General features: G+C 39.9%; 1 protein-coding gene across 5 annotated transcripts in view; it reads right to left on the bottom strand.

Annotated features, from left to right (window-relative positions):
* BEND5 (BEN domain containing 5) overlaps positions 1-23,382 on the bottom strand; it is a 1,441,067-nt gene that overhangs the window by 332,456 nt on the left and 1,085,229 nt on the right. For all 5 annotated transcript variants that reach the window (XM_077991613.1, XM_015139247.3, XM_077991622.1 and 2 more), the window contains exon 6: positions 5,741-5,780. In XM_077991613.1, the coding sequence (XP_077847739.1) occupies positions 5,741-5,780 (40 nt within the window). The remainder of the gene's footprint in view (positions 1-5,740; positions 5,781-23,382) is intronic.

Raw genomic sequence — 23,382 nt, 5'->3', positions numbered from 1 at the left:
CCGCCCCTTCACCAGACACTCTCTACAGGGCAAATTTATCTAACTATGTGCCTAGAAGCTCCAACAAGGAACTCCTGCCCACCAGGAGACTGCCTTGAGAGATCACAGTTGATTCATAATCCAAAATCCCATTACAAAACTCTCTCCCACCTGGGGAGTTTTCACCCTACTGCTGCCCATGAAGGCACCAGCAGTCACCAGCTCAACTGCTCGGTAGATAAGGCACCAGAGCTAGCACATGGACCTCCCCAACCTGCCTACTTCCTCCCCTGCATGCCATTCTCCTTTAAAAGTGCTATTTCTTCCCCTAAGATAGTTTTGGGATTAAAAGTCACTTTTTATTTTTATTTTTTTGAGACAGAGTCTCACTTTGTCACCCAGGTTGGAGTGCCGTGGTGTGATCTCTGCTCACTGCAAGCTCCGCCTCCCAGGTTCACGCCATTCTCCTGCCTCAGCCTCCGGAGTAGATGGGACTACAGGCATCCACCACCATGCCCGCTAATTTTTTGTATTTTTGGTAGAGACGGGGCTTCACCGTGTTAGCCAGGATGGTCTCTATCTCCTGACCTCATGATCCACCTGCCTTGGTCTCCCAAAGTGCTGGGATTACAGGCGTGAGCCACAGTGCCCAGCCTAAAAGTCACTTTCTTTATACCAGATTTCATTTTTGTAATTGGACTCTGCAAGTGGCAAGTGACTGAACCTGCATTTTGGTTACATCACTACACATATATGTATCCCCTCAAAATGTACTGCTGTTTTGCATGTTTTTAAACTTATATAAATGGTATTATACTCCAAACAAAGAAAAAATCCTTAAAGTTCAAAGGAACATCCTCCTCAAACTCAAATTTCTACCTAGCCAAGTTATCATTCTAGACAGAAGTCAAAGCAAGAATATATACAGATTAAGAGGGTTACCATGGACTCTCGCTAAAATAGCTATTAAAGGATGCACTTTGGTAAGGTAACATAGGAAAGGCTTGATATACAATAAACAAAAGAATGCAAAAATTCATAAACAATGTAGGAAAAGTCAATGAGCTAATAATAATAACACATTGTTTTGCTTTTTGCAAAAAGTTTAACCTAGTCTAAACAAGAATAACTAGAAGGTGACAGTGTTGAATAGGTAGTTAAAGCATGTAAGGCCCTTTATGTGGCTAAAAGAATGCTAGAAAGTCAGAATAACTGTAGACTTTGTTGTAAGAAAATGTATAGCTAAGTACATATCCACATATAACCAGTTAAGGTTAGAAATAAAATAGATAGCATCCAAATCCACAGAGAATGCAATAAAAAAAGTAACATAAAAATGTTTAAAAGGCAGAAAAGAAATAAAGAAAGTGAATGATAAACAGAAAACACAAATATGGTGGTAGAAATATGTCTAAATATATTAGTTATTATAATAAATGAAAATAGATTAAATTCACCCATCACAATATAAGGATTATTATACTGTATTTAAAAAATTTAATTGTTGCTTTCAAAAGATAAGCATGAAAGGCAAAGGCCATAAATTATTAAGATAATCTGAAAATTAGAATTGATTATAAATGAGACAGTGTTGAGTCGATGTAGAATTAAGTGTGGTAGGCCAATACAATAGTATCGAGAAGAAAATAGATTTTGTACATAGTAAAATTGATAGATGACAGATGTGTAATTGCTAATGGGTAGAAAAAGGATTGACTAGTGGTTTATGGTTCTGAGACATTGGATTATCCATATATACACAAAAAACATTCTTATTTCATACACAAAGATCAGTCCTAAATGAGATAAGTAAAGACCCAAATGTGATGCAAAACTTGAGAAATTTTAGAAGTAAATACAGGACAATATGATCTTTAGATAGGGAGGATTTCTTAAATAAGTCACAACAGTAAAGCTTATAAAACAAGAGATCGATAAATTGAACTACATTGAAATTTTTTAGAACCTCCCATACATCAAAATACATCATGGAAAAATTTTAAAAATACAAGCCATAGTCTGGGAGAAGATGTTTGCAATGCATATAAGTGACACAGTATTGATATTCAGAACAATAAACTCCTAAAAATCAATAAAAAGAGACAACTCAATAGAATACAGATAAAGGATATGAAAAATCAATTATCAGAAGAAACCAAAGTGGACAATAAAGATACAAAAAGATGCTCTATCTCATTAGTAATTTGGGAAACATATATTGTAATAGCAATGAGATATCATTTCATGTTCATCATGACAACTGGCAAAATTTGTAAGTCTGACAATTTTAAGTGTTAAGGCTGCAGGGGAACGAAAACTTTCACATTCTGCTACTGGAAGAGTAAATATGTTCAATTACTTTGGAAAACAATTGATCATTCTGTAGTTAATTTGAAGATGCATATAATTAATAAATCGCTTTCCCTAGAGAAATTCTCATACTCATACATAAAGAGACATGCACAAAATTGCTCTAAGCAGCATTGTTTGCATCACAAGCAGCTATAAATAACCTAAATTCTGATCAATAAAATGGATAAATTGTAATTCAATCATATATGGAATATCACACAGCAATTAAAATAAATGAGGCAGAGCTACGTGTATCACTATAAAAGAATCTCTACAATATAATCATGAGTAGGGAAAAAGTCATAGAATGACATTGATAGTGTGATACCATAGGAATTTGTAAAGTAATACCAGTTATATTTTTTGATACACAGATAAGGAAAAACATTGAATTCATGACAGTGATTACCTGTAGGGTGAAGGGACAAAGATGTACTAGGAAGGAGTATAGAATAGTCTCAATTACATTTATAATTTTTTTCCAAAAACAGGTGACTCTGGCATATAAGGCACATGTTGATATGACAAAGCCAAGGGGTTGGCACGTGGGCAATAAATGGCTGTTCATTATGTCTCTACTCTTTTCTGCATATCAGTGTGGCGATTCCTCAAGGATCTAGAACTAGAAATACCATTTGACTCAGCCATCCCACTACTGGGGATATACCCAAAGGATTATAAGTCATGCTGCTATAAAGACACATGCACACGTATGTTCATTGTGACACTATTCACAATAGCAAAGACTTGGAACCAACCCAAATGTCCATCAGTGACAGACTGGATTAAGAAAATGTGGCACATATACACCATGGAATACTATGCAGCCATGAAAAAGGATGAGTTCGTGTCCTTTGTAGGGACATGGATGCAACTGGAAACCATCATTCTCAGCAAACTATCGCAAGAACAGAAAACCAAATACCGCATGTTCTCACTCATAGGTGGGAATTGAACAATGAGATCACTTGGACACAGGAAGGGGATCATCACACACCGGGGCCTATTGTGGGGAGGGGGAGGAAGGATAGCATTAGACGATATACGTAATGTAAATGATGAGTTAATGGGTGCAGCACACCAACATGGCACATGTATACATATGTAACAAACCTGCATGTTGTGCACATGTACCCTAGAACTTAAAGTATAATTAAAAAAAAAAAAGAAAGAAATTATTCACAATAAACAAAATAAGCCTTTAAAGAAGGTATCAAGCAGATTAAGGCATTCAAATTCCTGATCAGCATTTCAGAAGGCTCCTAATCTATGACTGGCAGCATCACACTGCAGTTCTGTTGAAGATGGTCTGGGGAGGAGTTCAGACAAGCTAGTACCTCCTATTGGCAGCCCGAGAGAGGTAGCAAGCTGACTCCTGGCTGCTGCAGCTCCTGGTGAGATGTAGAATGGGGGTGAATTTGATAGCACAAGATAGTGAATGAAAGTCCTTTTGAAATGGAATAGAGTCATCCAGATAATAGCATGATCCAATGGTGCTTCCTAAACTTTCCAAGTCATGGCACATATGGATAATATTTGTCTGACACATCTGAGTGGAAGCTACCACCTAGGGGGCTTCAGTTGCCCTAGGTCCTACCTGTGTCCCTGAGAGCTGAGTGAATTGATATCTCACAATATCACACAAGTATAGCCCATCTGCAATACACCAGTGTGCCACAACATGCCTTTTGGGATGCCCTGGCCCAGAATGTATTCTTTTCTCCTCTAAGAGGAGGGATAATAATGAACCACTCAAAACTCTAGCAGTGCTGATTTTTTTTTCCAGTCCCAAAGCTGTCTAAACGGAGTGTATTAAAGAGTCACAACTACTTTGCTTGAAATTGTGAAGTAGTAATTTGGAGCAGAAAGAGGTTGTACAAAAGAAATGCACTTAACATAGCCTGAAGATTTCCCTCTAAAGCAACTGAAGACGGATCAACAACTCTCTCCAATTCACACTTAGGTATCATATCAGGGTGTGACCCGATGAAACTGAGATGTGGAAGCAGGCAATATAGACAGTGTATTGTGGAGTAGAACAGGACACAATTAAAAGCAATTAAACTGTATTGGACGTAGATAATCTCTCACCACCACCTTAGGAGGAATTGGTAGGTCATACAAGTGAGCCACTCTAGTCATGTCAGCCCATGATTTGGAATTTCTATATATGTTAATCATATATATGTTAAATGTAGATCATTCTATGGAGTAGAGTAAACTTTTTTCGAACTAGTTCTATCTTTTTTCTTCTGAAGTCTCAGGCTCAAAGAGTTCTATCAGGTATAGAACTATAGTAAGGTCACCCAAACTAGTGACTGCACCTTATAGGTGCAGTCACTTTTCTATACCCTACTTATGTAGACAAGATAATTGCTAGGATAGTGACTGCAGAGGGCAATATCTCAGTCGCTTTGAAAGTGAGGCACTGGCCCATGGATACAGTATGGTAGGCTTAGTGGAAGGAAGGGCTGATGTAGTTCAGCCATGCTGGTTACTAACATATTGAAACATATCCACATTTATTAGTAATTAGTCATCCCCTGAGACCCACAAACCTGCTGTATGACCACAGTGCCACACTAGCTCCTCCTCCGGGACTCCATCTCCCCACAGTCCAGTAACCAAAGTGTTAATGCCTAGCATAGCAGATGGCTGTTAAATATTTAGAATATCACCCATGGATGAAGATAACCACCACATCAACCCTCAAATGCTCACTAACCCTGCTGGCACCATCATCCCCATGACTGTAAGGGAGAACAGTCTCTCTTTTTGTCCAATTTTGCCTTAAGTTTCCAAACCAGAGTAAAATACCTCTCTGAAAGAACGAAATTGCTCAGCCTCTCCTAGGCCAGATGTCAGCTATAGAGGGGAAAAAAGACCTTTTAATTCCATGGTCATGGTCACAGTTTTTTGGGGGGACCTGATCTTCCCTTAAAAGTGAGAGACAAAAGTCATCTTGACTCTCTACACAGCCAACCAAACCTGCTCACTTTCCCAGACTGGCCCAATCTTATGAGCCATCCTCCCTTCATTCCATGGCACCTTCCAAGCAGATTCTCCATTCCACATGATTCTAAAACTTATTTCTCAGACCAGGACACTTCCTTGACACCTGAGTCCAGTGAGTGATTTAGAGAGAACATCACCCTAGAATATGCAGCAACATCCAGAGTATCAGCCCTGCCATCCATAGTGAAGAGGAGGCAACACAGAGCTGGCAGGGAGAAAAATCAACTGCCTGTGGAGCAGAGGGTGGGGAGGAGAAGAATTGTTCATGGCACAAGAGTTCTGCTGTTCATTCAGGAAGTCAAAAGAGAAGGGCAGGAATTGCATTTGGATAGGCAACAAGGCATCATTCAGGAAATAAGGGAAAAGCCAAGGCAGAAGGGCCACACCTACTCACCAGGGCTGGTTATCGTCAGGAGGTCAAGCTGTCGTTGTTGCTGCAAAAGAAAACACACTGTGAGGGCACTGATTTGAGCCAGAGCCAAAATTGTGCTTAGCAGGTCAGGGCACACATGCAAAGAGGATGTTTGGACATACTGCAGGGTAAATCATACTGAATGTGGTACTCACTTCCAATTCTGCAGAGAGGGTTTGTACCCTAGAGACAAAGGGGGATGAATGGGTTTTTTGTTTGTCTTTGAAAGCACAGGTGGTTAGAGCTTAGAGGTCTCTCAGTCAAATCATACCATACTTATGGCAAATGAGGCCCTGAGCAGAATGTGGGTCACCTAGAACCACAGAGAAGGTCCCTTTCCAGTTTCCCAGTCATGGGCTCATTCTTCTGTACCAGATAGCTTTAGATTTCCCTTTTCTCATACCGGCTGCACTGGTTGAGTGTCTGATATATTGGCAATGCTCTCTGCCTTGAGTGCCTGTGGTACTGCCACTCTCTAGATACTTCTATTTAACCAAGATATTTCTGGATTGGTTTCATTCTTAAGTCTGCTCATAATAGCATAACAATTTCAATTAGCGATGACCAACCATTCCTTTTCTAACTGAATCCTTATCCTTTCTCTTACCACACAATATTCACCCAGAATAATATTTGTCTAGCACACTAGGCTATAGAGATGAGGCAGCTTATGTTTGGAAGCAACTGGCCTTGGTTACCCCAAGGGCTGAGGTGATCAATATCTCAAAAGGCCTGTTCCATATCACAGCACAGCTACTGTCCTAGACTGGATGCCATGAAAACTTGAGGGTAGAGAAGTGGGTACAGGAGGCTGCAGCTGGCGAAGTGGTGAGCAGCCCTCTCAAAGACTTGAGTCAGCGTTCCTTTAGTCCCGGTCCTCCTGCTGACCTCTTTCTCTTTCCTACACTTGATTTTTTGTAAATAATACTGGAAATCTCTGTTTCTGTTTTCTTAAAAGGGGTCCAAACAAATTCCATTTTGAGAGTCATTGCTCTAGGTTACAAATTGCAGGAGCTTTCAATCATCCAGTATTTTGTGCAGCAGAGGCCTTGCCATATTTTACCTCCCCTGCATTTCCCTCTTTATCTTGCCTCTATCCAAGAATGGCTTCCTGAAATTCTGCTTAAGCAGAAAGGGGAAGGCAGAAACATTTTTAAAGTACTAACTGTAGATCAGGCACAGTACTAAGTACTTTGATGTATCAATTTTTTTTCATACTCTTGGCAATTGTACAGGAGAGGACATGATATTTAGAGGGGAGAAACTGTCTGTCCAAGACATCTTCACTAAATGGCAGGGTCAGGATTAAAATTTAGTCAGTTCTGATTCTGGCTCTAAAGTTCAAAATACGGCAATGCATACAAATCATCTAGCATGATGCCTGGCACTTAGAAGGTTCTCAATAAAAAGATCTATGTAGTATTGATGTTGTTATTACAGAACATCTGGTCCTTGGTTTATATAAGATGCCTCTTACTTTTTCATGAATTTTACTTATTTAAAGCTCAGAGATCTGACCTGCCACGAGGTCAGGGACTCCCTCCTCAATGTCTCCACCAGGTATGAACTGCTTCTGTTTCATCTTCTTTCTTGGTAGAGAACCGACCACTTTTTTTTTTGGTTAGATAGCTCTACTTTGAGCAAGGTTAAAAGCTGCTTCCTGATGACACAATCACTGTTTCTAGCTACTTCAGTCCATGACAATAGTTTGGAGAGCTGAAGAAGATCTGTACTGTCTTCTCTCCAGTCTAAATATTCCCAGGTCCTTTGTTCTTTACTCATAAGACCTGGTTTCAAATCTCCCTCTCCTCAGAGTCACCCTCCTTCTTCACTAACTTTGATCTGTTTCAGTCAAAATCTCTGTAAGATTTCTCTATCCCTTGCTTCAGTGACTTCTCATGTACGTAAAAGGAGCTCCAGATCCCTCCGGTGCCTTCTCAATCACACAGACCTGTCTTCCTACCAACTTATAACTCATTCCAGTTGACATTTTCAAGCAAACAATGCAACTCTAAGATGTCACTAATCTACACAGTAAGAACATATCCTAGCACTGATATGAAACACCCACGCATGCATGCGGGCTAGAAGGAACGCTGGAGCCAGACCTTCTTCCTTCTCTAACACGAAACCAGGCCAGTGGGACGTCTGGCTTAAGCTGCCTTTGCCAAGGTCAACCTATGTGGCTTGGCACTTTCTTCATACATAAGGGAAGAATCCATCGTGTCCTTTTTACATACACTTGACTTTGTGATGGTCACAGTTGGTGAAGATGGCCTATTTGTCTGAAATGTATTTTTTTCTAGTTAAGAAGTATTGCTAAATGGCAACTCTATGCCTAGGATTCTTTAAAGAAAAAGGTGAAGAAAACCTGACAGAGTCAGACAGGCCTGGGCTTGTGTCCTGGCTTTCTGTCTCTGGCCTCCAACTTTGCAACTCTAAAATGAGCAAGTGAGACTGAAATGCCATCAGTGACAGGGAGCCAAATGCAACCAGGTAGTGGGCTTACAGGCTCCCTCTTCTGGTGTACAACTCCCTGAGAACCTGTAGCCAGCACACTGGGGACTCAAAGGACATAGTTAGAATTTAAAAGGGAACCACATTTTCAACTATCCTCTCACATTGCAATTTTCTATGCGTGTATCAGTCTTCCTCACTAGATGAGGAGCATCTTAAGGGCCTACAACATCCATTATTAATCTTAGTAAAATCAGTACATGTCACAGAGTACCCCTCAGTAAGTATTTGCTGAACTCAACTGAACTAGTCTCCAAATCCACAGACATTATCCTTTCAAACCTCCATGCCTTTGCTTATGCTATCATTTGTCTACCATCTTGAAATCTTCCTGAAGATCTCTTCACTTCTCAAGACTTCCATGAAGTCTTCTTTGAACACCACCTCCCAAACCTAACCACCTTATCTCCCTTCCTCAGAGCAGAATCTCACGCTTTGTTCTTCCAATGCATCTTGCAAAGCATCTAGCATCCTCCTTGAGGATGCTAGTGAGAAAGACAAGGAAGACAGTATCATGTACTGTCTTCATTGTCTTTGCCATGTACTGTCTTTCTCACCAGGAGAAAGTATCATGTACTGTCTTCATTGTTTGTCTTTCTCACTGATCCTACTTGAGGACAGTGCTATATCATTTCACCTGTGTACCCCCAGTTCCCTGAACAAAGGTCTGGAAGGAATGTTTGATGTCATCTAGCTCAAATAAATGTTTCATCTATGCTGTTACTCCTCTGCAGTAACCCGGTTGATTAGGAATTAATCAGCATGGAGAGTAAACATGCTCTTTCTTTTCCAAGACTTTTTCCCCTGCTACATCTTTGGGGTTTCTTGCCTTTAAGATTTTGCTCCTGCCATTTCTGTAGCCAGGAATACTGTCAATCCATCTCCTCTGGGAGGGTTTCCTTTCTTTACTCTTGCCCGGAGGATTACTCTGTTTCCGGACGCCTACAGCTCCTACTGTTGGTACCACCTCTGTGGTGATAAATTAACACTAACCTGGTGATAAGCCCCTTTAACCTACAGATCACTGACATATGTGTGCACCACCTAGTGGCACAAGCAGATATGCGTAGGCTGTTTTAACCTCTAGCTCTTAAAATAGAATTGCAACACCTGCATGTTCTATATGCAAACGAAAACAAAAGTGCATGTTTCAGAATGACTCTGCAACAATTTTTAGCTAAGAAACTGGAATGTTTAAATAATTCCCTCAAAGTCATTCAAAAAGGACTGAAATGACAGTGAAAATTTTCCTTACTAGTCTAGCAGGCACAATCATTTGAGATTGCCAGTGAAAACTGTGTGGCATTTGTAAAAATAGAGCACATGGTTTATAGAATTTCACCAATAATGCACAATCAGTTATATACAGACAGGGGTACGTTGGACATAAAGAATTACCAAATTATTATAATTGGTTGCCAACTGAGAGAGATAAGAGCCTTTAATATGGATGGTAGGATAGGGAGGAAATGAAGCCACTAAGGTCGGTGGCAAATTTAACAGGCAGGCAGGGCCTGATGACTCTTGAACCACTTGCTGACCAAAAGCTACAGTCTAAGGAAGGCAGAGCCTTCACATGTGTAGTAGTGGTTGTGTGTGTGTGTTTGTATGTGTGTGTGTGTTTGGGGTCAGAGTGAGGACATTCATCTCAGACAAAAGAATTCCACATTTGGATGGAGGGGAATGTATCCAAGTGTGCCTGTGTGGGATTCTACGGACTGCTGAAGGAATGTGGGTATGCCAGTGTTGGGTCAATCAGGAGTAGATATATGGACTCCTGGCTGTGTATGACTCCTGCATCCAGCCTTCCCTCATAAACATGGTACCCCATGGACATTCAGAAATTCAAAAATTTCTTTGCTTAACCATTGTGTGGTGAATGCTGAGTATGACCTCATAAGGACAATGGAGGGTGGGGATTCTAAGGTCAACAGGAGTAACCTCTAAATTGGGTATCCAGGGATTGCCAGAGTATCTGTAGTGGATGCTTAAGGAATTGTCCACCAGCACCCTTGCTCCAGGAGTTATCCATTATTCCCCCATGCATCGAGTGAATGCTGTTATATTAGTACCATGTCACCCCACCTCTAGTCACAGTGGACTTCTTCAAAGGTGGAAGTCCTAAAAGCTGGGCTAATTAGACACCTTACCCAAGAACTTTGGACCTTTTCTGGATTCAATTATTCTTCTGAAAATTATAGTTGTCCTAATTTAAGAACCTATCTTTACAATTTTCATAATTATGAAAATCACACATGCTGATTTTTGTCATTTTCTAAATTTCCAGAAAATTCAGAGTAAAAGTAGAAAAATTACTTTGAGTCAACTGCAAGCAAGAACTGGGAATATTTCCAGGAAATTCAGAGTAAAAGTGAAAAGTAATGAAATCCTACCACTGAAAGAGAATCATAGTTAATATTTTGGTGTATTTTCTTATCATCTTTCTCACTATGTATATACATTTAATGATATTGTGTTTATATATGATAAATGAAGTACAATTCTAATCTTGTGCAACATTATGTTCATATAATTTTTCATCCCAGGCTGCATTTTTATTTTGAAGTAGGAGAGTGTAAGTCACATATATTTATGGTCATAGCTAATACATTTGATCTTACAACTGTGATTTTGTTTGTAATCTTTTTCTTTTCAGGGAAGGTAGCATTAATCAACAAGATACCAATAGGATAAACACTTGCTTATTTTGTCACAAGGAGCCAGTTTGAAAAGCCCAGCTACTGCAGCCTACCAATATAGATAAAGGCTTCTGAATCTGGGAGACTCTTCAGGCAATATTCAACTTAGAAGATACTCTTATTTTTTCATATCTGAAGCCCCTATGACTGCAGTTACAGAGAGCATTAAAAAACAAAAAACAAAAAGCAAAAACAACAACAACAACAAAACACAAAGCATTCTGAAGAGTCCTCGATTCAAAATCAGACAGACAAAGGTGAATTCTGATTCTATAACCTCTGAGCTCTGTTATCCTAGGCAAGTTACTTAAGCTAGCTGGCAATGAGGTACTCAGCCATAAAAAGAGAGTGTACACCAACCTCCAGGGGACTAACAGGAAGGAGAAGCAAAGAGAAAAAGGAAGAATCACTCTAAACTGGGGAGCAAGAGGCAGAACGGGGGAATGCACTGGTTGAATACTAGGATTTCTGAGTGCTGGCTACAGCCCTGTGTCACCTCAGGCTGAGCCTTTGGGCTTCTCACTATCTGGTACCTAGCCCTTTAAGACTCTTAAAGATCTCCCAGCTCTAGTCTTCTCTCCTCCAGGTCATCCTCCACACTGCAGCTGGAGTGAGCTTTCTAGAATGCACGTCTTAAAACTCATCAGGAGTCCTATAAGACAAAGTCTTAGCCTTAGGTGGCTATTGAAAGACTTGTATAACCTGGCTTCTGCCTTCCATTTCTTGTCCTCCCAGACTCTGAGCTCCAGCTATGATCAACCACTTCTGGTTGCCAGATTTGCTGTGCTTTCGTCATTTGCCTTTGCACATGCTATTGCCCCTAATTGGAACAACAATCCCATACCTAAATTAGTGAGGAATTGTCTAACTACTTCCTGCTTGTTATTTGGCTCTTAACTCATGCCACTTCTGCTGTAAAGCATTGCTTAACTTGCCAAGGCTGTGCTAGATCAGGTCCTTCCCCTGTCCTTCCTCATCAGAGCACCATCACATTGTATTTCTGAGACCGCCTCACTCCTCCATCGTCTGTAGTGGTTGTGTGAGTTTCCGGAAGGCAGGGGCTATGCCCTGTTTATTTCTCTCCTCTCAGGGACTACCCTAGCACCTGACCAACAGATAGTGCTCAATTCAGATTTGGTGATTACTTGCTCCCAGGATGGCAACTAAACAGGGTCCCACTGAATTGGTCACCAAAAGAGGTCTTTAGTTTTAGCCCTTGTCTTCTAATAGGCACACATCAACATACCCATATAACACTCATGCACTGCCCCCATAATTTTTGTGAAAACTCTGTTTCTGTCTTGGGGACCCAGGAATTGGGCCACAGAGAATTTGGCCTTCTTCATCTTGATGGGTAGTTACGAGTCTATGGTTAAAAATGGACTTTTCGTTTTGGTCACGACTGCATTGCAATTACCTCCCAGAATGAGAAGGGACGTGTTGTTCCGGGAGCTCAGTGGCTGGTTTGATGTGTGGGGTTCTGCGTGGTAGAAGAGAATAGTCACTGATTATGTGTTCTGTTTTGCTTTCTGTGTTTTCTGCAAGATAGCTATTTGGGGAAAAGTCAGTCTTTCACGGCATAGACTGGAGATGATTTAAATAAGAGCACCAGTAATCCCCAGGCATTCTCCTGTCGCTCCAGAAGCCAGCCATCGGGGGAGGACGTGGGGATCAACACTCTCCAGAAACAGGGGCCACAGGGGCATAGGCACACATTTGGCTTCAGGGCTCAAGACCTTTCCTTTCCTGTAACCCCTCCTTTCTCTGCTCAGTTCATTCCCTCCCTGAGTCATAGTAACTTTCTAGGCATCTAGGGATCCCATGCCCTCTCCCTGCCCTATCCCCAAGCGTAGCCTGCTTCCTGGATATATTTTATATGGGACAGGCCTCTCTCCAAACTCACTGCTTCTAATCTCTCTTACTCCAATCTAGCCTCTTCACTGGCTATAGGACTGATCATTCTAAAATTAAATTTGCTCTTTTCTTTGAAAAATTTAATGATTCCCGTTGCATTTTTGGGAAAGACTAGATTTCTTAGTTTGACGTTCAAGGAGGGTGCCAAAAATCTCCACGAGTTGTATATGTTATTTGAAAAAACAGTTTGTACATTATAATATTTACATCCAAATATTACATACTTGGAAAACAAACCAAAAATACCTATTATTTTCAGAACCAAGTTTCAGACAATAAAGTGGGGCCTGTAATTATGTCAGTCAGTGTGATATGTAGCAGACTGATTCTCATCTGGCTGGAGGAAGGAGTGGGGAGGGACCCGTTGCTTCTGTGAGGAAAGAAAGCAGGGATCATCGAAATTTGGGAAACAGTATCTCAAGGCCCTGAGCTCATGCCCACCCCCAAGCCTTCCAGATGCATGACCATTCTGTGCACCACCACCTTACCTGCTTCCAACCTTGGCTCCTGCCCTAGACAAGATCTTCTTTCTACCTCTCCTTTTGCTGAACAACTGATGGGCAACATGGCTTTCCCAGATAACACCTTGCCCCAACTCCATGACTCTCCATCTATTTATTTGTTCATTCAACAAATACCAATGAAGCTTTTGCTATGTATGTACCAGGCATCTTGCTGGGGATAGAGTGAGAAAGACACAGCCCCTGCCTTCAAAGAGCTAGCTAGACAGATAGAAGACAGATATGTTAAGCAAATAATCATACAATATGAATTTATTTTAACTGTGGTAAGTGCTCCCAAGAAAAATATGGGAAAAGGTATTCTGACAGGGGTTCAAAGTATCGCTCAAGCTTTACCTTGATCCACTGACTGATATCTGGATGCCAAACCTGATCACCTTTCAACCTCACTGCCTTCAAGGGAAACATGAACAGTGGCCGAGGCTCACCCTCCCTTTCCAGGACCTACCCTCATCAGAATAATAAAAAATGCTTTAGCGTTTTACTCAGAGAGAGAGTGGACAAGAGTGGATATCACACAAGGCTGAAATAAAATCCCACAACTAGGGGTTATAACCCAGTGGGAAGCAGAGTGGGGTAGCAAACAAAACCTGGGCTGCACATGTGGGATTGCTTCAATATATTTTCCAGAGTAGTTTCTGCTCCTGTAACTTTCTTTTATTGGAAAATTCAGGCGTGCAAATGTCTTTCATCCCCAGGGCAACTTAAAGGAGCATCGTAGTTCAGCCTCTGGCGGCCTGCACAAAAGCAGGGCAAGTGGAAATAGAGAGGAGCATATACAACTGCAAAGACAATTTGCAAGTAGAATTAATAGCTGCCGTGGCTGAAGCAGCTGCCATTTGCTGAGCGCTTTGTATGTGCCAATCCTCACAACAGCCGTTCGAAGCAGGTATTGTTGCCCTTTTTCACAAATGAAGAAACTTGCTCAAGGTCACAGCTGCTAAGTGGAAAAACCTATACTCAAACCCATACTGTTGCCCCTGAAGCCTATGCTCCATTAGTCGTGACAGCAGTTAGTTGTGAGGGATGAGGGAAAAATCTTGGCTTATTCGCAGGTTTATAGGCAGAAAAGCAGCATGAACTGCCGTGGGTGACACCACGCACCTGGAGCAGCCTCTGCACAAGGGAGTGAAAGAAGCTACAACTCAAGTGTGATCTTTTGTACTTTTCCTCCATAGGTTCACAATTTCAAATTCTCTATTAACTTGTGTTTATATTTGATTAATGCTATTCTCATTACACTCTAAGCTTCATGGCAAAAGGACAGTGTTTAAGTCTCCTAGCAGTGTGGGCTCTGTCTAGATATGTGTTAGGCGAGTGAATACAGAAACCTCGATCAAGTTCCTAAAGAGGACTGGATAAACAGCTGAAACCCTTACTCCTGCTGGAGAAAAATAAAACATGCCGCACCCTAAAACCTTACACCATCAGATGGGGGTTGCGCTAGAGAACTTCACTTTCCTCTGCTCTGGAGGAAAGACCTAGGCATCAAGAGACAGCGAGAGGAAGGCTGTTCCAGTCATGAGTCAGAAGATTAGAAGATTACACGCTAGGGCAGTAATTCTCTGCTTTAGCCTTACAAGGTCATGTGGGGACCTGCAAGAACAGACTAGTATTTCAAGTGACAGTAGGTTGTGCTCAAAGCTGACAAATGCCCACCCATTGCATCCATGGGCCCCACAGCATCTAGGCAGTGATTACCGAACATGTCTCATGTTACAGTTAGGTGCTTACATATTGGTCTACCTCTTCTCTCGTCATGCACCACCCTCTGCCTTCTCTTCCAACATGAGGAACTGAATATTTTTCATATATCGATAGTTTTTAATACATGTTCCCTGATAGGGCCTCGAGAAGTTTGTTGCAGATGTGATGTTTTAGCTTATTGCCAGAGCAAGTTTCATGACTATAAATTATTTTTATGTTTTGAATAAGTCACATTTCTTTTTGTGGAATCAAACTTTAGAATTAAGATATGACTTCTAGGACTTCAAATGATACTTCAGTGCTATGATTACTCTTCATTATTAAGGACGTTAAGATGCAGCATGCATCACACACTGCTGGGATGTCACAGCAAGGGTCTTTAGAGATCCACTAGCCCAACTATTTTAAAGAAAAGTAAACTGGGGCCACAGAAGGAAAGGGATCTGCTCAAAGTCACCTGCCATATTGTTCTATACTGTTTACTTATTTCTCTCCTTCAATAGGGTAGACAAAGAGGATTTATGTCTATAACCCAGTGCCTAGAAAAGAACAAATGCCCAGAAAAACTTGTCAAAGAAAGCAAGGTAGTGAGGTGGGAAGTAGAGGAAGGGGAGCCATTTAGTTAGTAATTAGTTCTGAATTCCAAAGTCATGTTATTTGATTCAAGCTGTTTTAACTGAAGATTTACCAACAGTGCCTCCTTTTAGACATAGTAATTAATGTAGATACAGTAAAAGGAAAGAAACCTAGGTTGGTGATGAGGCCCTAGCTACGTTCTGTCTCCAAGAATGGGTCTGTTATGCTTGACATAGTCTTAAGACTATCAGGAAATCTCTCTGAAACACCACATTCTGTTGTTTCTTTACATATTTGATTATTTATAACCTACTAATTCCAAAAAAAGAATTTGAAGATCTTACAACAAAAGAAATGCAACAAAATAAAAATAATGCAATTAAAGACATGGAGAAAAAAAATAAGGATAGGCAAAATTAGATGATACTAGGTACAAAGTCATGACTCACAATTCATGTCCTTAGTGTCCTTAGGAAGGGTATGCTCAGGCCTATAGGGAGGTAGGACTTGCCCCAGTTCATGTAGTGAAATATCAGCGACTGAACTGCCCTGTGTTGTTTGAATAAGGATTAGAAGCACAGAGATAGGTGAAATATGGTAGTAGAGAGAGCAATTGTGCCAGAATAAGATGCCCCAGCTCTGGTCCATAGATCAGAGCAAAAAACAGACAATCAGACAAGTCCTAGCTTACACATTCACCAGCACTAGAGCCCTTGAACAAATGACTTCATCTCTCTCTCATTTTCGCATCTCTAAAATGGGGATTAAATGGAATACAAACTGGAATATAACTTCACTCGGAAGTTTCATATTACAAGAAATATTACTATAGTAATAGGATACAATATAAAATTCTCTTTTTAAAGATAAAACATTAAAGCATGAAACCTTCAGAGTTTTTGAGAGTATCAAGGTCAGTCTCTAGTTGGGTGGAAGAGTTTGGCAGCTGTGACTTTTAAAAAGATCCTATCACACTCAAGTAAGTTTTCAATAACATGTTTTTTGGTTCCCATTCTCCTTCAGATTCAGCAATTGTACAAGTAGCTCACAGCAACTTCACATAGAACTGTGGTATAGACTGAATGAAATGGATCAGGAATACTTGGAAGCCAGGAGCTGTGTGTTCTGGCCCCAGCTTTGCCACCAACTTGGTGTAGGAATCAACAATTTACCTTCTCTGAACCTACCTCTGCCACACACTGTCTAAGTGACCATGGACAAGTCAGTTAAATACTTTGAAATGGGCTTAACAAAACTCACCTATGAGTAGAGCAGTTAGCTAAGTGCTTGACACATAACCTCTTGGTAAATGGTATAGTCTGATAAGACTTTAATTTTTAATTCCAAGACCCCTTGTTTGGAAAGCCTTTCCTCCTGTCTTTCTTTATATATGACTTCGCTCATACATCATCACCCTCTGGAAGCTCCCTCTGTTCTTGCAGGCTCCGTCAGGTACCTCCTCAAGGCTCACTCAGCACCCTGTGTTACCCTTGGCCACAGATGTTATCACTGGGTATTACAATGATCTGTCTGAGTCATCTGACTGTGAGCTTTTACCAACAAGGACACTGTGATTCAGATCGGTATCTCCAGCTCCTACCACTGTACTTGGCACATAGCAGGCTCTCAGTCATGTTTGCTGAATTGCACGACACTGTGGAGTTCCTGTGAAAAATATCATGACATTCAAAATAAAACTCTGGCACTGAAAGTGATGCAACATTAATCTGTATTCCTGCCCAGCTGGAGTAATGCTTCTTCACGATATCAGAGTTATATATACTCCAGGAAGTAAAAGTGCCAGGCCATAAAAGTCTATTTTCTGCATTTGACTGGCTCTCATGGAAGCTCCATTCCATGCTGATTGACCAAGACTTTCTACAAAAAATTGCCAGCTTGATTATGGGGAAAGAATCCAGATCTAATTGTTCTTTGTAAGCGTGGGGCAGAAGGTATTGTTGCTTGAAAAATGGAACTGTCTAAATTAATTTTCCTGAAACAAACATCTTTGCCAAATAAAAGCAATGCATAATAACAACCCATAATTAAAAGCAAAATGATACCTTTTGTTACATGGAGAAAGCAATGTGTTCATTATTTAAAAAAAAAAAAAAAAAAGACAAAAATGTTTTCTTGGATCTCCAGGGACACATCTTGAAATCTGTTGAAAGGGGTCAGTGTGTGTGTGTGTGTGTGTGTGTGTGTGTGTGTGTGTGTCTGTGTGTGTGTTGTGCACACAAGCATGCTTGCCTGTGTTTAGAAGTAGCATGTAATGAAAAAGATGTCCTTTCTTTTCTTTCTTTGTTATTGAAAAAGAAGTTTTGAAAAACAAGCATTGTTTATCTCTGATTTCTCAACAATGCAGCCAGAATATTCTAAAATTCCCTTACACTTTGTATAGACAAGAATTGGAAAAGTGAGGGAAATTCACATTTATTGAACTGCTTTTATTTTCCCTTGCCTACGTCTCCTAACATATTTTTAATTTATTTCAATTTTTTGATATACATATATATATATATATATATATATATATATATATATATACACACACACATTTGTAAATTGACAAATGCATTCTTAAAAAGTTCATTAAGATAAATAAACTTTAGCCGGACGCGGTGGCTCATGCCTGTAATCCCAGCACTTTGGGAGGCCGAGGTGGGTGTATCCCCTGAGGTCGGAAGTTCGAGACCAGCCTTACCAACATGGAGAAACCCCATCTCTACTAAAAATGCACAATTAGCCAGGAGTGGTGGCACATGCCTATAATCCCAGCTACTATGGAGGCTGAGGCAGGAGAATTGCTTGAACCTGGGAGGCAGAGGTTGCGGTGAGCCGAGATCGGGCCATCACACTCCAGCCTGGGCAGCAAGAGTGAAACTCCGTCTCAAAAAAAAAAAAAAAAAGATATAAAAAACTTTAGTGAACATCTACTATGCAAATAATGCTTTATTTATGTTTACTTATTTTATCCTCACATTTTTGTACCATAACGCAGGTATTTAACTCCATATTAGAGATAAGGAAACTAAAGCTCAAAGAAGTTAATTAAATTGCCCAAAGTCATACAGATAGTAAGTGATGGAGCTAAGATTATACTGAGCTTTTGATTCTGAAGCCCATGCCCTTAAAAATACTTTAACTATAGTATACGGTATTACTTAATAATTATACCAATGATATCAAAATAAAAAATGAAAAATACATATAAAATCTCAATATCTCAATATTTTCTTTTTTTTACATTTAAAAAAAATTTCATAGGTTACTGGGGGAACAGGTTTGTATTTGGTTACATGAGTAAGTTCTTTGGTGGTGATTTGTGAGATTTTGGTGCACCCATCACCCGAGCAGTATACACTGCACCCTGTTTGTAGTTTTTTATCCCTCATCCCCTTCCCACCCTTTCCTCCTGAGTCTCCAAAGTCCATTGTGTCATTGTTATCCTTTTGCATCCTTATAGCTTAGCTCCCACTTATGAGTGAGAACATATAACGGTTGACTTTTCATTCCTGAGTTACTTCACTCAGAATAATCATCTCCAATCTTATCCAGGTCACTGCGAATGCCATTAATTCATTCCTTTTTAAGGCTGAGTAGTATTCCATCATATATACATACCAGTTTCTTTATCCACTCATTGATTGATGGGCATTTGGGCTGGTTCCACATTTTTGCAATTGCGAATTGTGCTGCTATAAACATACATGTGCAATTATCTTTTTTGTATAATGATTTATTTTCCTCTGGGTAGATACCCACTAGTGGGACTGCTGATTCAAATGGTAGTTCTACTTCTACTTCTTTAAGGAATCTCCACACTGTTTTCCATAGTGGTTGTACTAGTTTACATTCCCACTAGCAGGGTAGAAGTGCTCCCTTTTCACTGCATTCATGCCAACATCTATTATTTTTTTTATTTTTTGATTATGGCCATTCTTGCAGGAGTAAGGTGATACTGCCTTGTGGTTTTGATTTGCATTTCCATGATCATTAGTGACCAACAGTTATTCTCATTTTTTTCCATGCTTTTTTCTAGCCCTTGTCTAAGTATCTGTGTTTGTGATGCATACGTAATAATTACATATTAAAAACAAAGATATAATCATGGCATTAATATGATGTTGTGACTTGGTGTATTCTGTTATTTTTAGTTTATATCATAAGAATTTTTCCAATACTGTTATATAGTCACCATAAATGTTATTTTAAATACTTTATAATGTTCCTTTTATGGAAAGTGCATAGTTTACTTATGTTTTAATATAAAACATTTAGGCTGTTATTATTTGGTTATTATAAATGACATCACAAAAAACATCTTCCTGAATATAGTTTTTTTCCCTTCATTTGGGTAACATAGGTAAGATGAATACTCATGAGTGAAATTCCTGGGTCTAAAAGTGTGTACCTTTTTATTACTCTTTGTTCATATTGCCACATTGCTTTCTGGTAGGATCACTCCAGTTTACACTCCCATGAATAGTGTGTGAGAAAAAGATTTTACTTTAGCCTTGCCAGCATGTGGGATTATAACTTAAATTTTTTTTGTGATTATAATAGGCATCATATGGTATTGAACTGTTGTTTTAATTCCTTTTTTAAAAGATGATTTAGTGGGTTTGGTTTTTCATTATCTTGTTCATTCATTATAGTTCACATAGTGAAAACTGACTTCTCACATGTATCTCTTGAGGATTAAGATTTTGGCTCTGTTTGCATTTTAAACTCTCAGGGGATAACCACCTCTTTTGTTCTCAGTTCACCAACTTTAGTGGCACTGGGAATATCCACTTAGGCCTGAATTGGTACCAAATGAAATGTTTTCCCTAAATAACAAGGCCCCTTTCTTTTTTTTTTTTTTAAATTAATTTATTATTATTATACTTTAAGTTGTAGGGTACATGTGCATAACGTGCAGGTTTGTTACATATGTATACTTGTGCCATGTTAGTGTGCTGCACCCATCAACTCGTCATTTACATCAGGTATAACTCCCAATGCAATCCCTCCCCCCTCCCCCATCCCCATGATAGGCCCCTGTGTGTGATGTTCCCCTTCCTGAGTCCAAGTGATCTCATTGTTCAGTTCCCACCTATGAGTGAGAACATGCGGTGTTTGGTTTTCTGTTCTTGTGATAGTTTGCTAAGAATGATGGTTTCCAGCTGCATCCATGTCCCTACAAAGGACACAAACTCATCCTTTTTGATGGCTGCATAGTATTCCATGGTGTATATGTGCCACATTTTCTTAATCCAATTTGTCACTGATGGACATTTGGGTTGATTCCAAGTCTTTGCTATTGTGAATAGTGCTGCAATAAACATACGTGTGCATGTGTCTTTATAGGAGCATGATTTATAATCCTTTGGGTATATACCCAGTAATGGGATGGCTGGGTCATATGGTACATCTAGTTCTAGATCCTTGAGGAATCGCCATACTGTTTTCCATAATGGTTGAACTAGTTTACAATCCCACCAACAGTGTAAAAGTGTTCCTATTTCTCCACATCCTCTCCAGCACCTGTTGTTTCCTGACTTTTTAATGATTGCCATTCTAACTGGTGTGAGATGGTATCTCATTGTGGTTTTGATTTGCATTTCTCTGATGGCCAGTGATGATGAGCATTTTTTCATGTGTCTGTTGGCTGTATGAATGTCTTCTTTTGAGAAATGTCTGTTCATATCCTTTGCCCACTTTTTGATGGGGTTGTTTGTTTTTTTCTTGTAAATTTGTTTGAGTTCTTTGTAGGTTCTGGATATTAGCCCTTTGTCAGATGAGTAGATTGCAAAAATTTTCTCCCATTCTGTAGGTTGCCTGTTCACTCTGATGGTAGTTTCTTTTGCTGTGCAGAAGCTCTTTAGTTTAATGAGATCCCATTTGTCAATTTTGGCTTTTGCTGCCGTTGCTTTTGGTGTTTTAGACATGAAGTCTTTGCCCATGCCTATGTCCTGAATGGTACTACCTAGGTTTTCCTCTAGGATTTTTACGGTATTAGGTCTAACATTTAAGTCTCTAATCCATCTTGAATTAATTTTCGTATAAGGAGTAAGGAAAGGATCCAGTTTCAGCTTTCTACTTATGGCTAGCCAATTTTCCCAGCACCATTTATTAAATAGGGAATCCTTCCCCCATTTCTTGTTTCTCTCAGGTTTGTCAAAGATCAGATGGCTGTAGATGTGTGGTATTATTTCTGAGGACTCTGTTCTGTTCCATTGGTCTATATCTCTGTTTTGGTACCAGTACCATGCTGTTTTGGTTACTGTAGCCTTGTAGTATAGTTTGAAGTCAGGTAGTGTGATGCCTCCAGCTTTGTTCTTTTGACTTAGGATTGTCTTGGAGATGCGGGCTCTTTTTTGGTTCCATATGAACTTTAAAGCAGTTTTTTCCAATTCTGTGAAGAAACTCATTGGTAGCTTGATGGGGATGGCATTGAATCTATAAATTACCAACAAGGCCCCTTTCAAAGTTTCCAGTCAAAGATGGATTCCAGCTAAAGTTGGAAATACACATCTAGATAGCATTAATATATTCCCACCAGAGTTTAAAGATTCTCTGATCTCCTCCCTTCCACTTTTTATCCTCCCTGAGAATCGATAATGTCACTTCTTACAAGGCATGATGAGCTTTGCTCATCAAAGGCACTGATTGGGCCACTGTGCAAGAGTTGGGCCTCTTTCCAATGGTTCTTCTGGATCCCTTAATTCCTAGATGCTGCAGAGGGTAGAAGGGTCCCATGACCTCCTCTACTTGGAAAGAGATACGCTTCTCACCCTCAGAGAAAGCTAGGCAAGATCCCCCATGAGGCTTTGAGAAAACAGAGCCACACTGGTTTTGCCTCCTTTTCAAAAGGAGTTCTCCTGGCTGGGCACGGTGCTTTACGCCTGTAATCCCAGCGCTTTGGGAGGCCGAGGTGGGAGGATTGCTTGAGCTCAGGAGTTTGAGATTTTGCCTCTTAAGCCTGGAATTCCTGGGCAAGAGTCTAACTTTGTTGCCCTTGGGCGAGGGCATATACTACCAGTCTTTATAGTCTCAGGTAGTCATATACTACTCAGTCTTTATAGTCATGTAAAAACAGACTGATACACTACCTAATGTGATCATGCTGCCCCTGTCTGCCTGTACAGCCTCCAAGCTTGCTGCCACTCCCCTCTGAGTCTAAGTTCCTGATTAGCCAGGCTGATCTTTATTCCTCAATATACAATGCTTTCCTATTTCCTCCATGTCTTCTTTTAAAACAAATTTCATTTACTTTTTATTTAAATTTTTTCCCCTCAACTTTACTAAGGTATAATTGACAACTAAAAATTGTATATATTTACAGTGTATAATATGTTTTAATACACCCATGTTGTTAAATTATATGATATGTAGTATGATAGTCCATTCTCACATAGCTATAAAGAACTACCTAAGATATACTAAGAATATATCTTGGAGGCCCTTACAACAAAAAAAAAGTATGTGAGAGACATATATGATAACCTTAGTTATTATAATATCTCTCCCATATTATTTTTTGTGGTGAGAACATTCAAGATACATTCTCTAAGCAATTCTCAAGTAAAATTATTGTCACCATGCTATACAAATGTTCTCCAGAACTTATTCCTCCTGTCTAACTGAAACTTTGTACCCTACGACCAACATGTTCCTGTCCCCAACTCCCATCCCCAGCCTCTGG

This window comes from Macaca mulatta, chromosome 1 (assembly GCF_049350105.2).
Source record: "Macaca mulatta isolate MMU2019108-1 chromosome 1, T2T-MMU8v2.0, whole genome shotgun sequence".
NCBI classification, from domain to species: Eukaryota; Metazoa; Chordata; class Mammalia; order Primates; family Cercopithecidae; genus Macaca; species Macaca mulatta.
The sequence above is the reverse complement of the archived record's forward strand: the minus strand, read 5'-3'. Positions and strand labels throughout refer to the sequence as shown.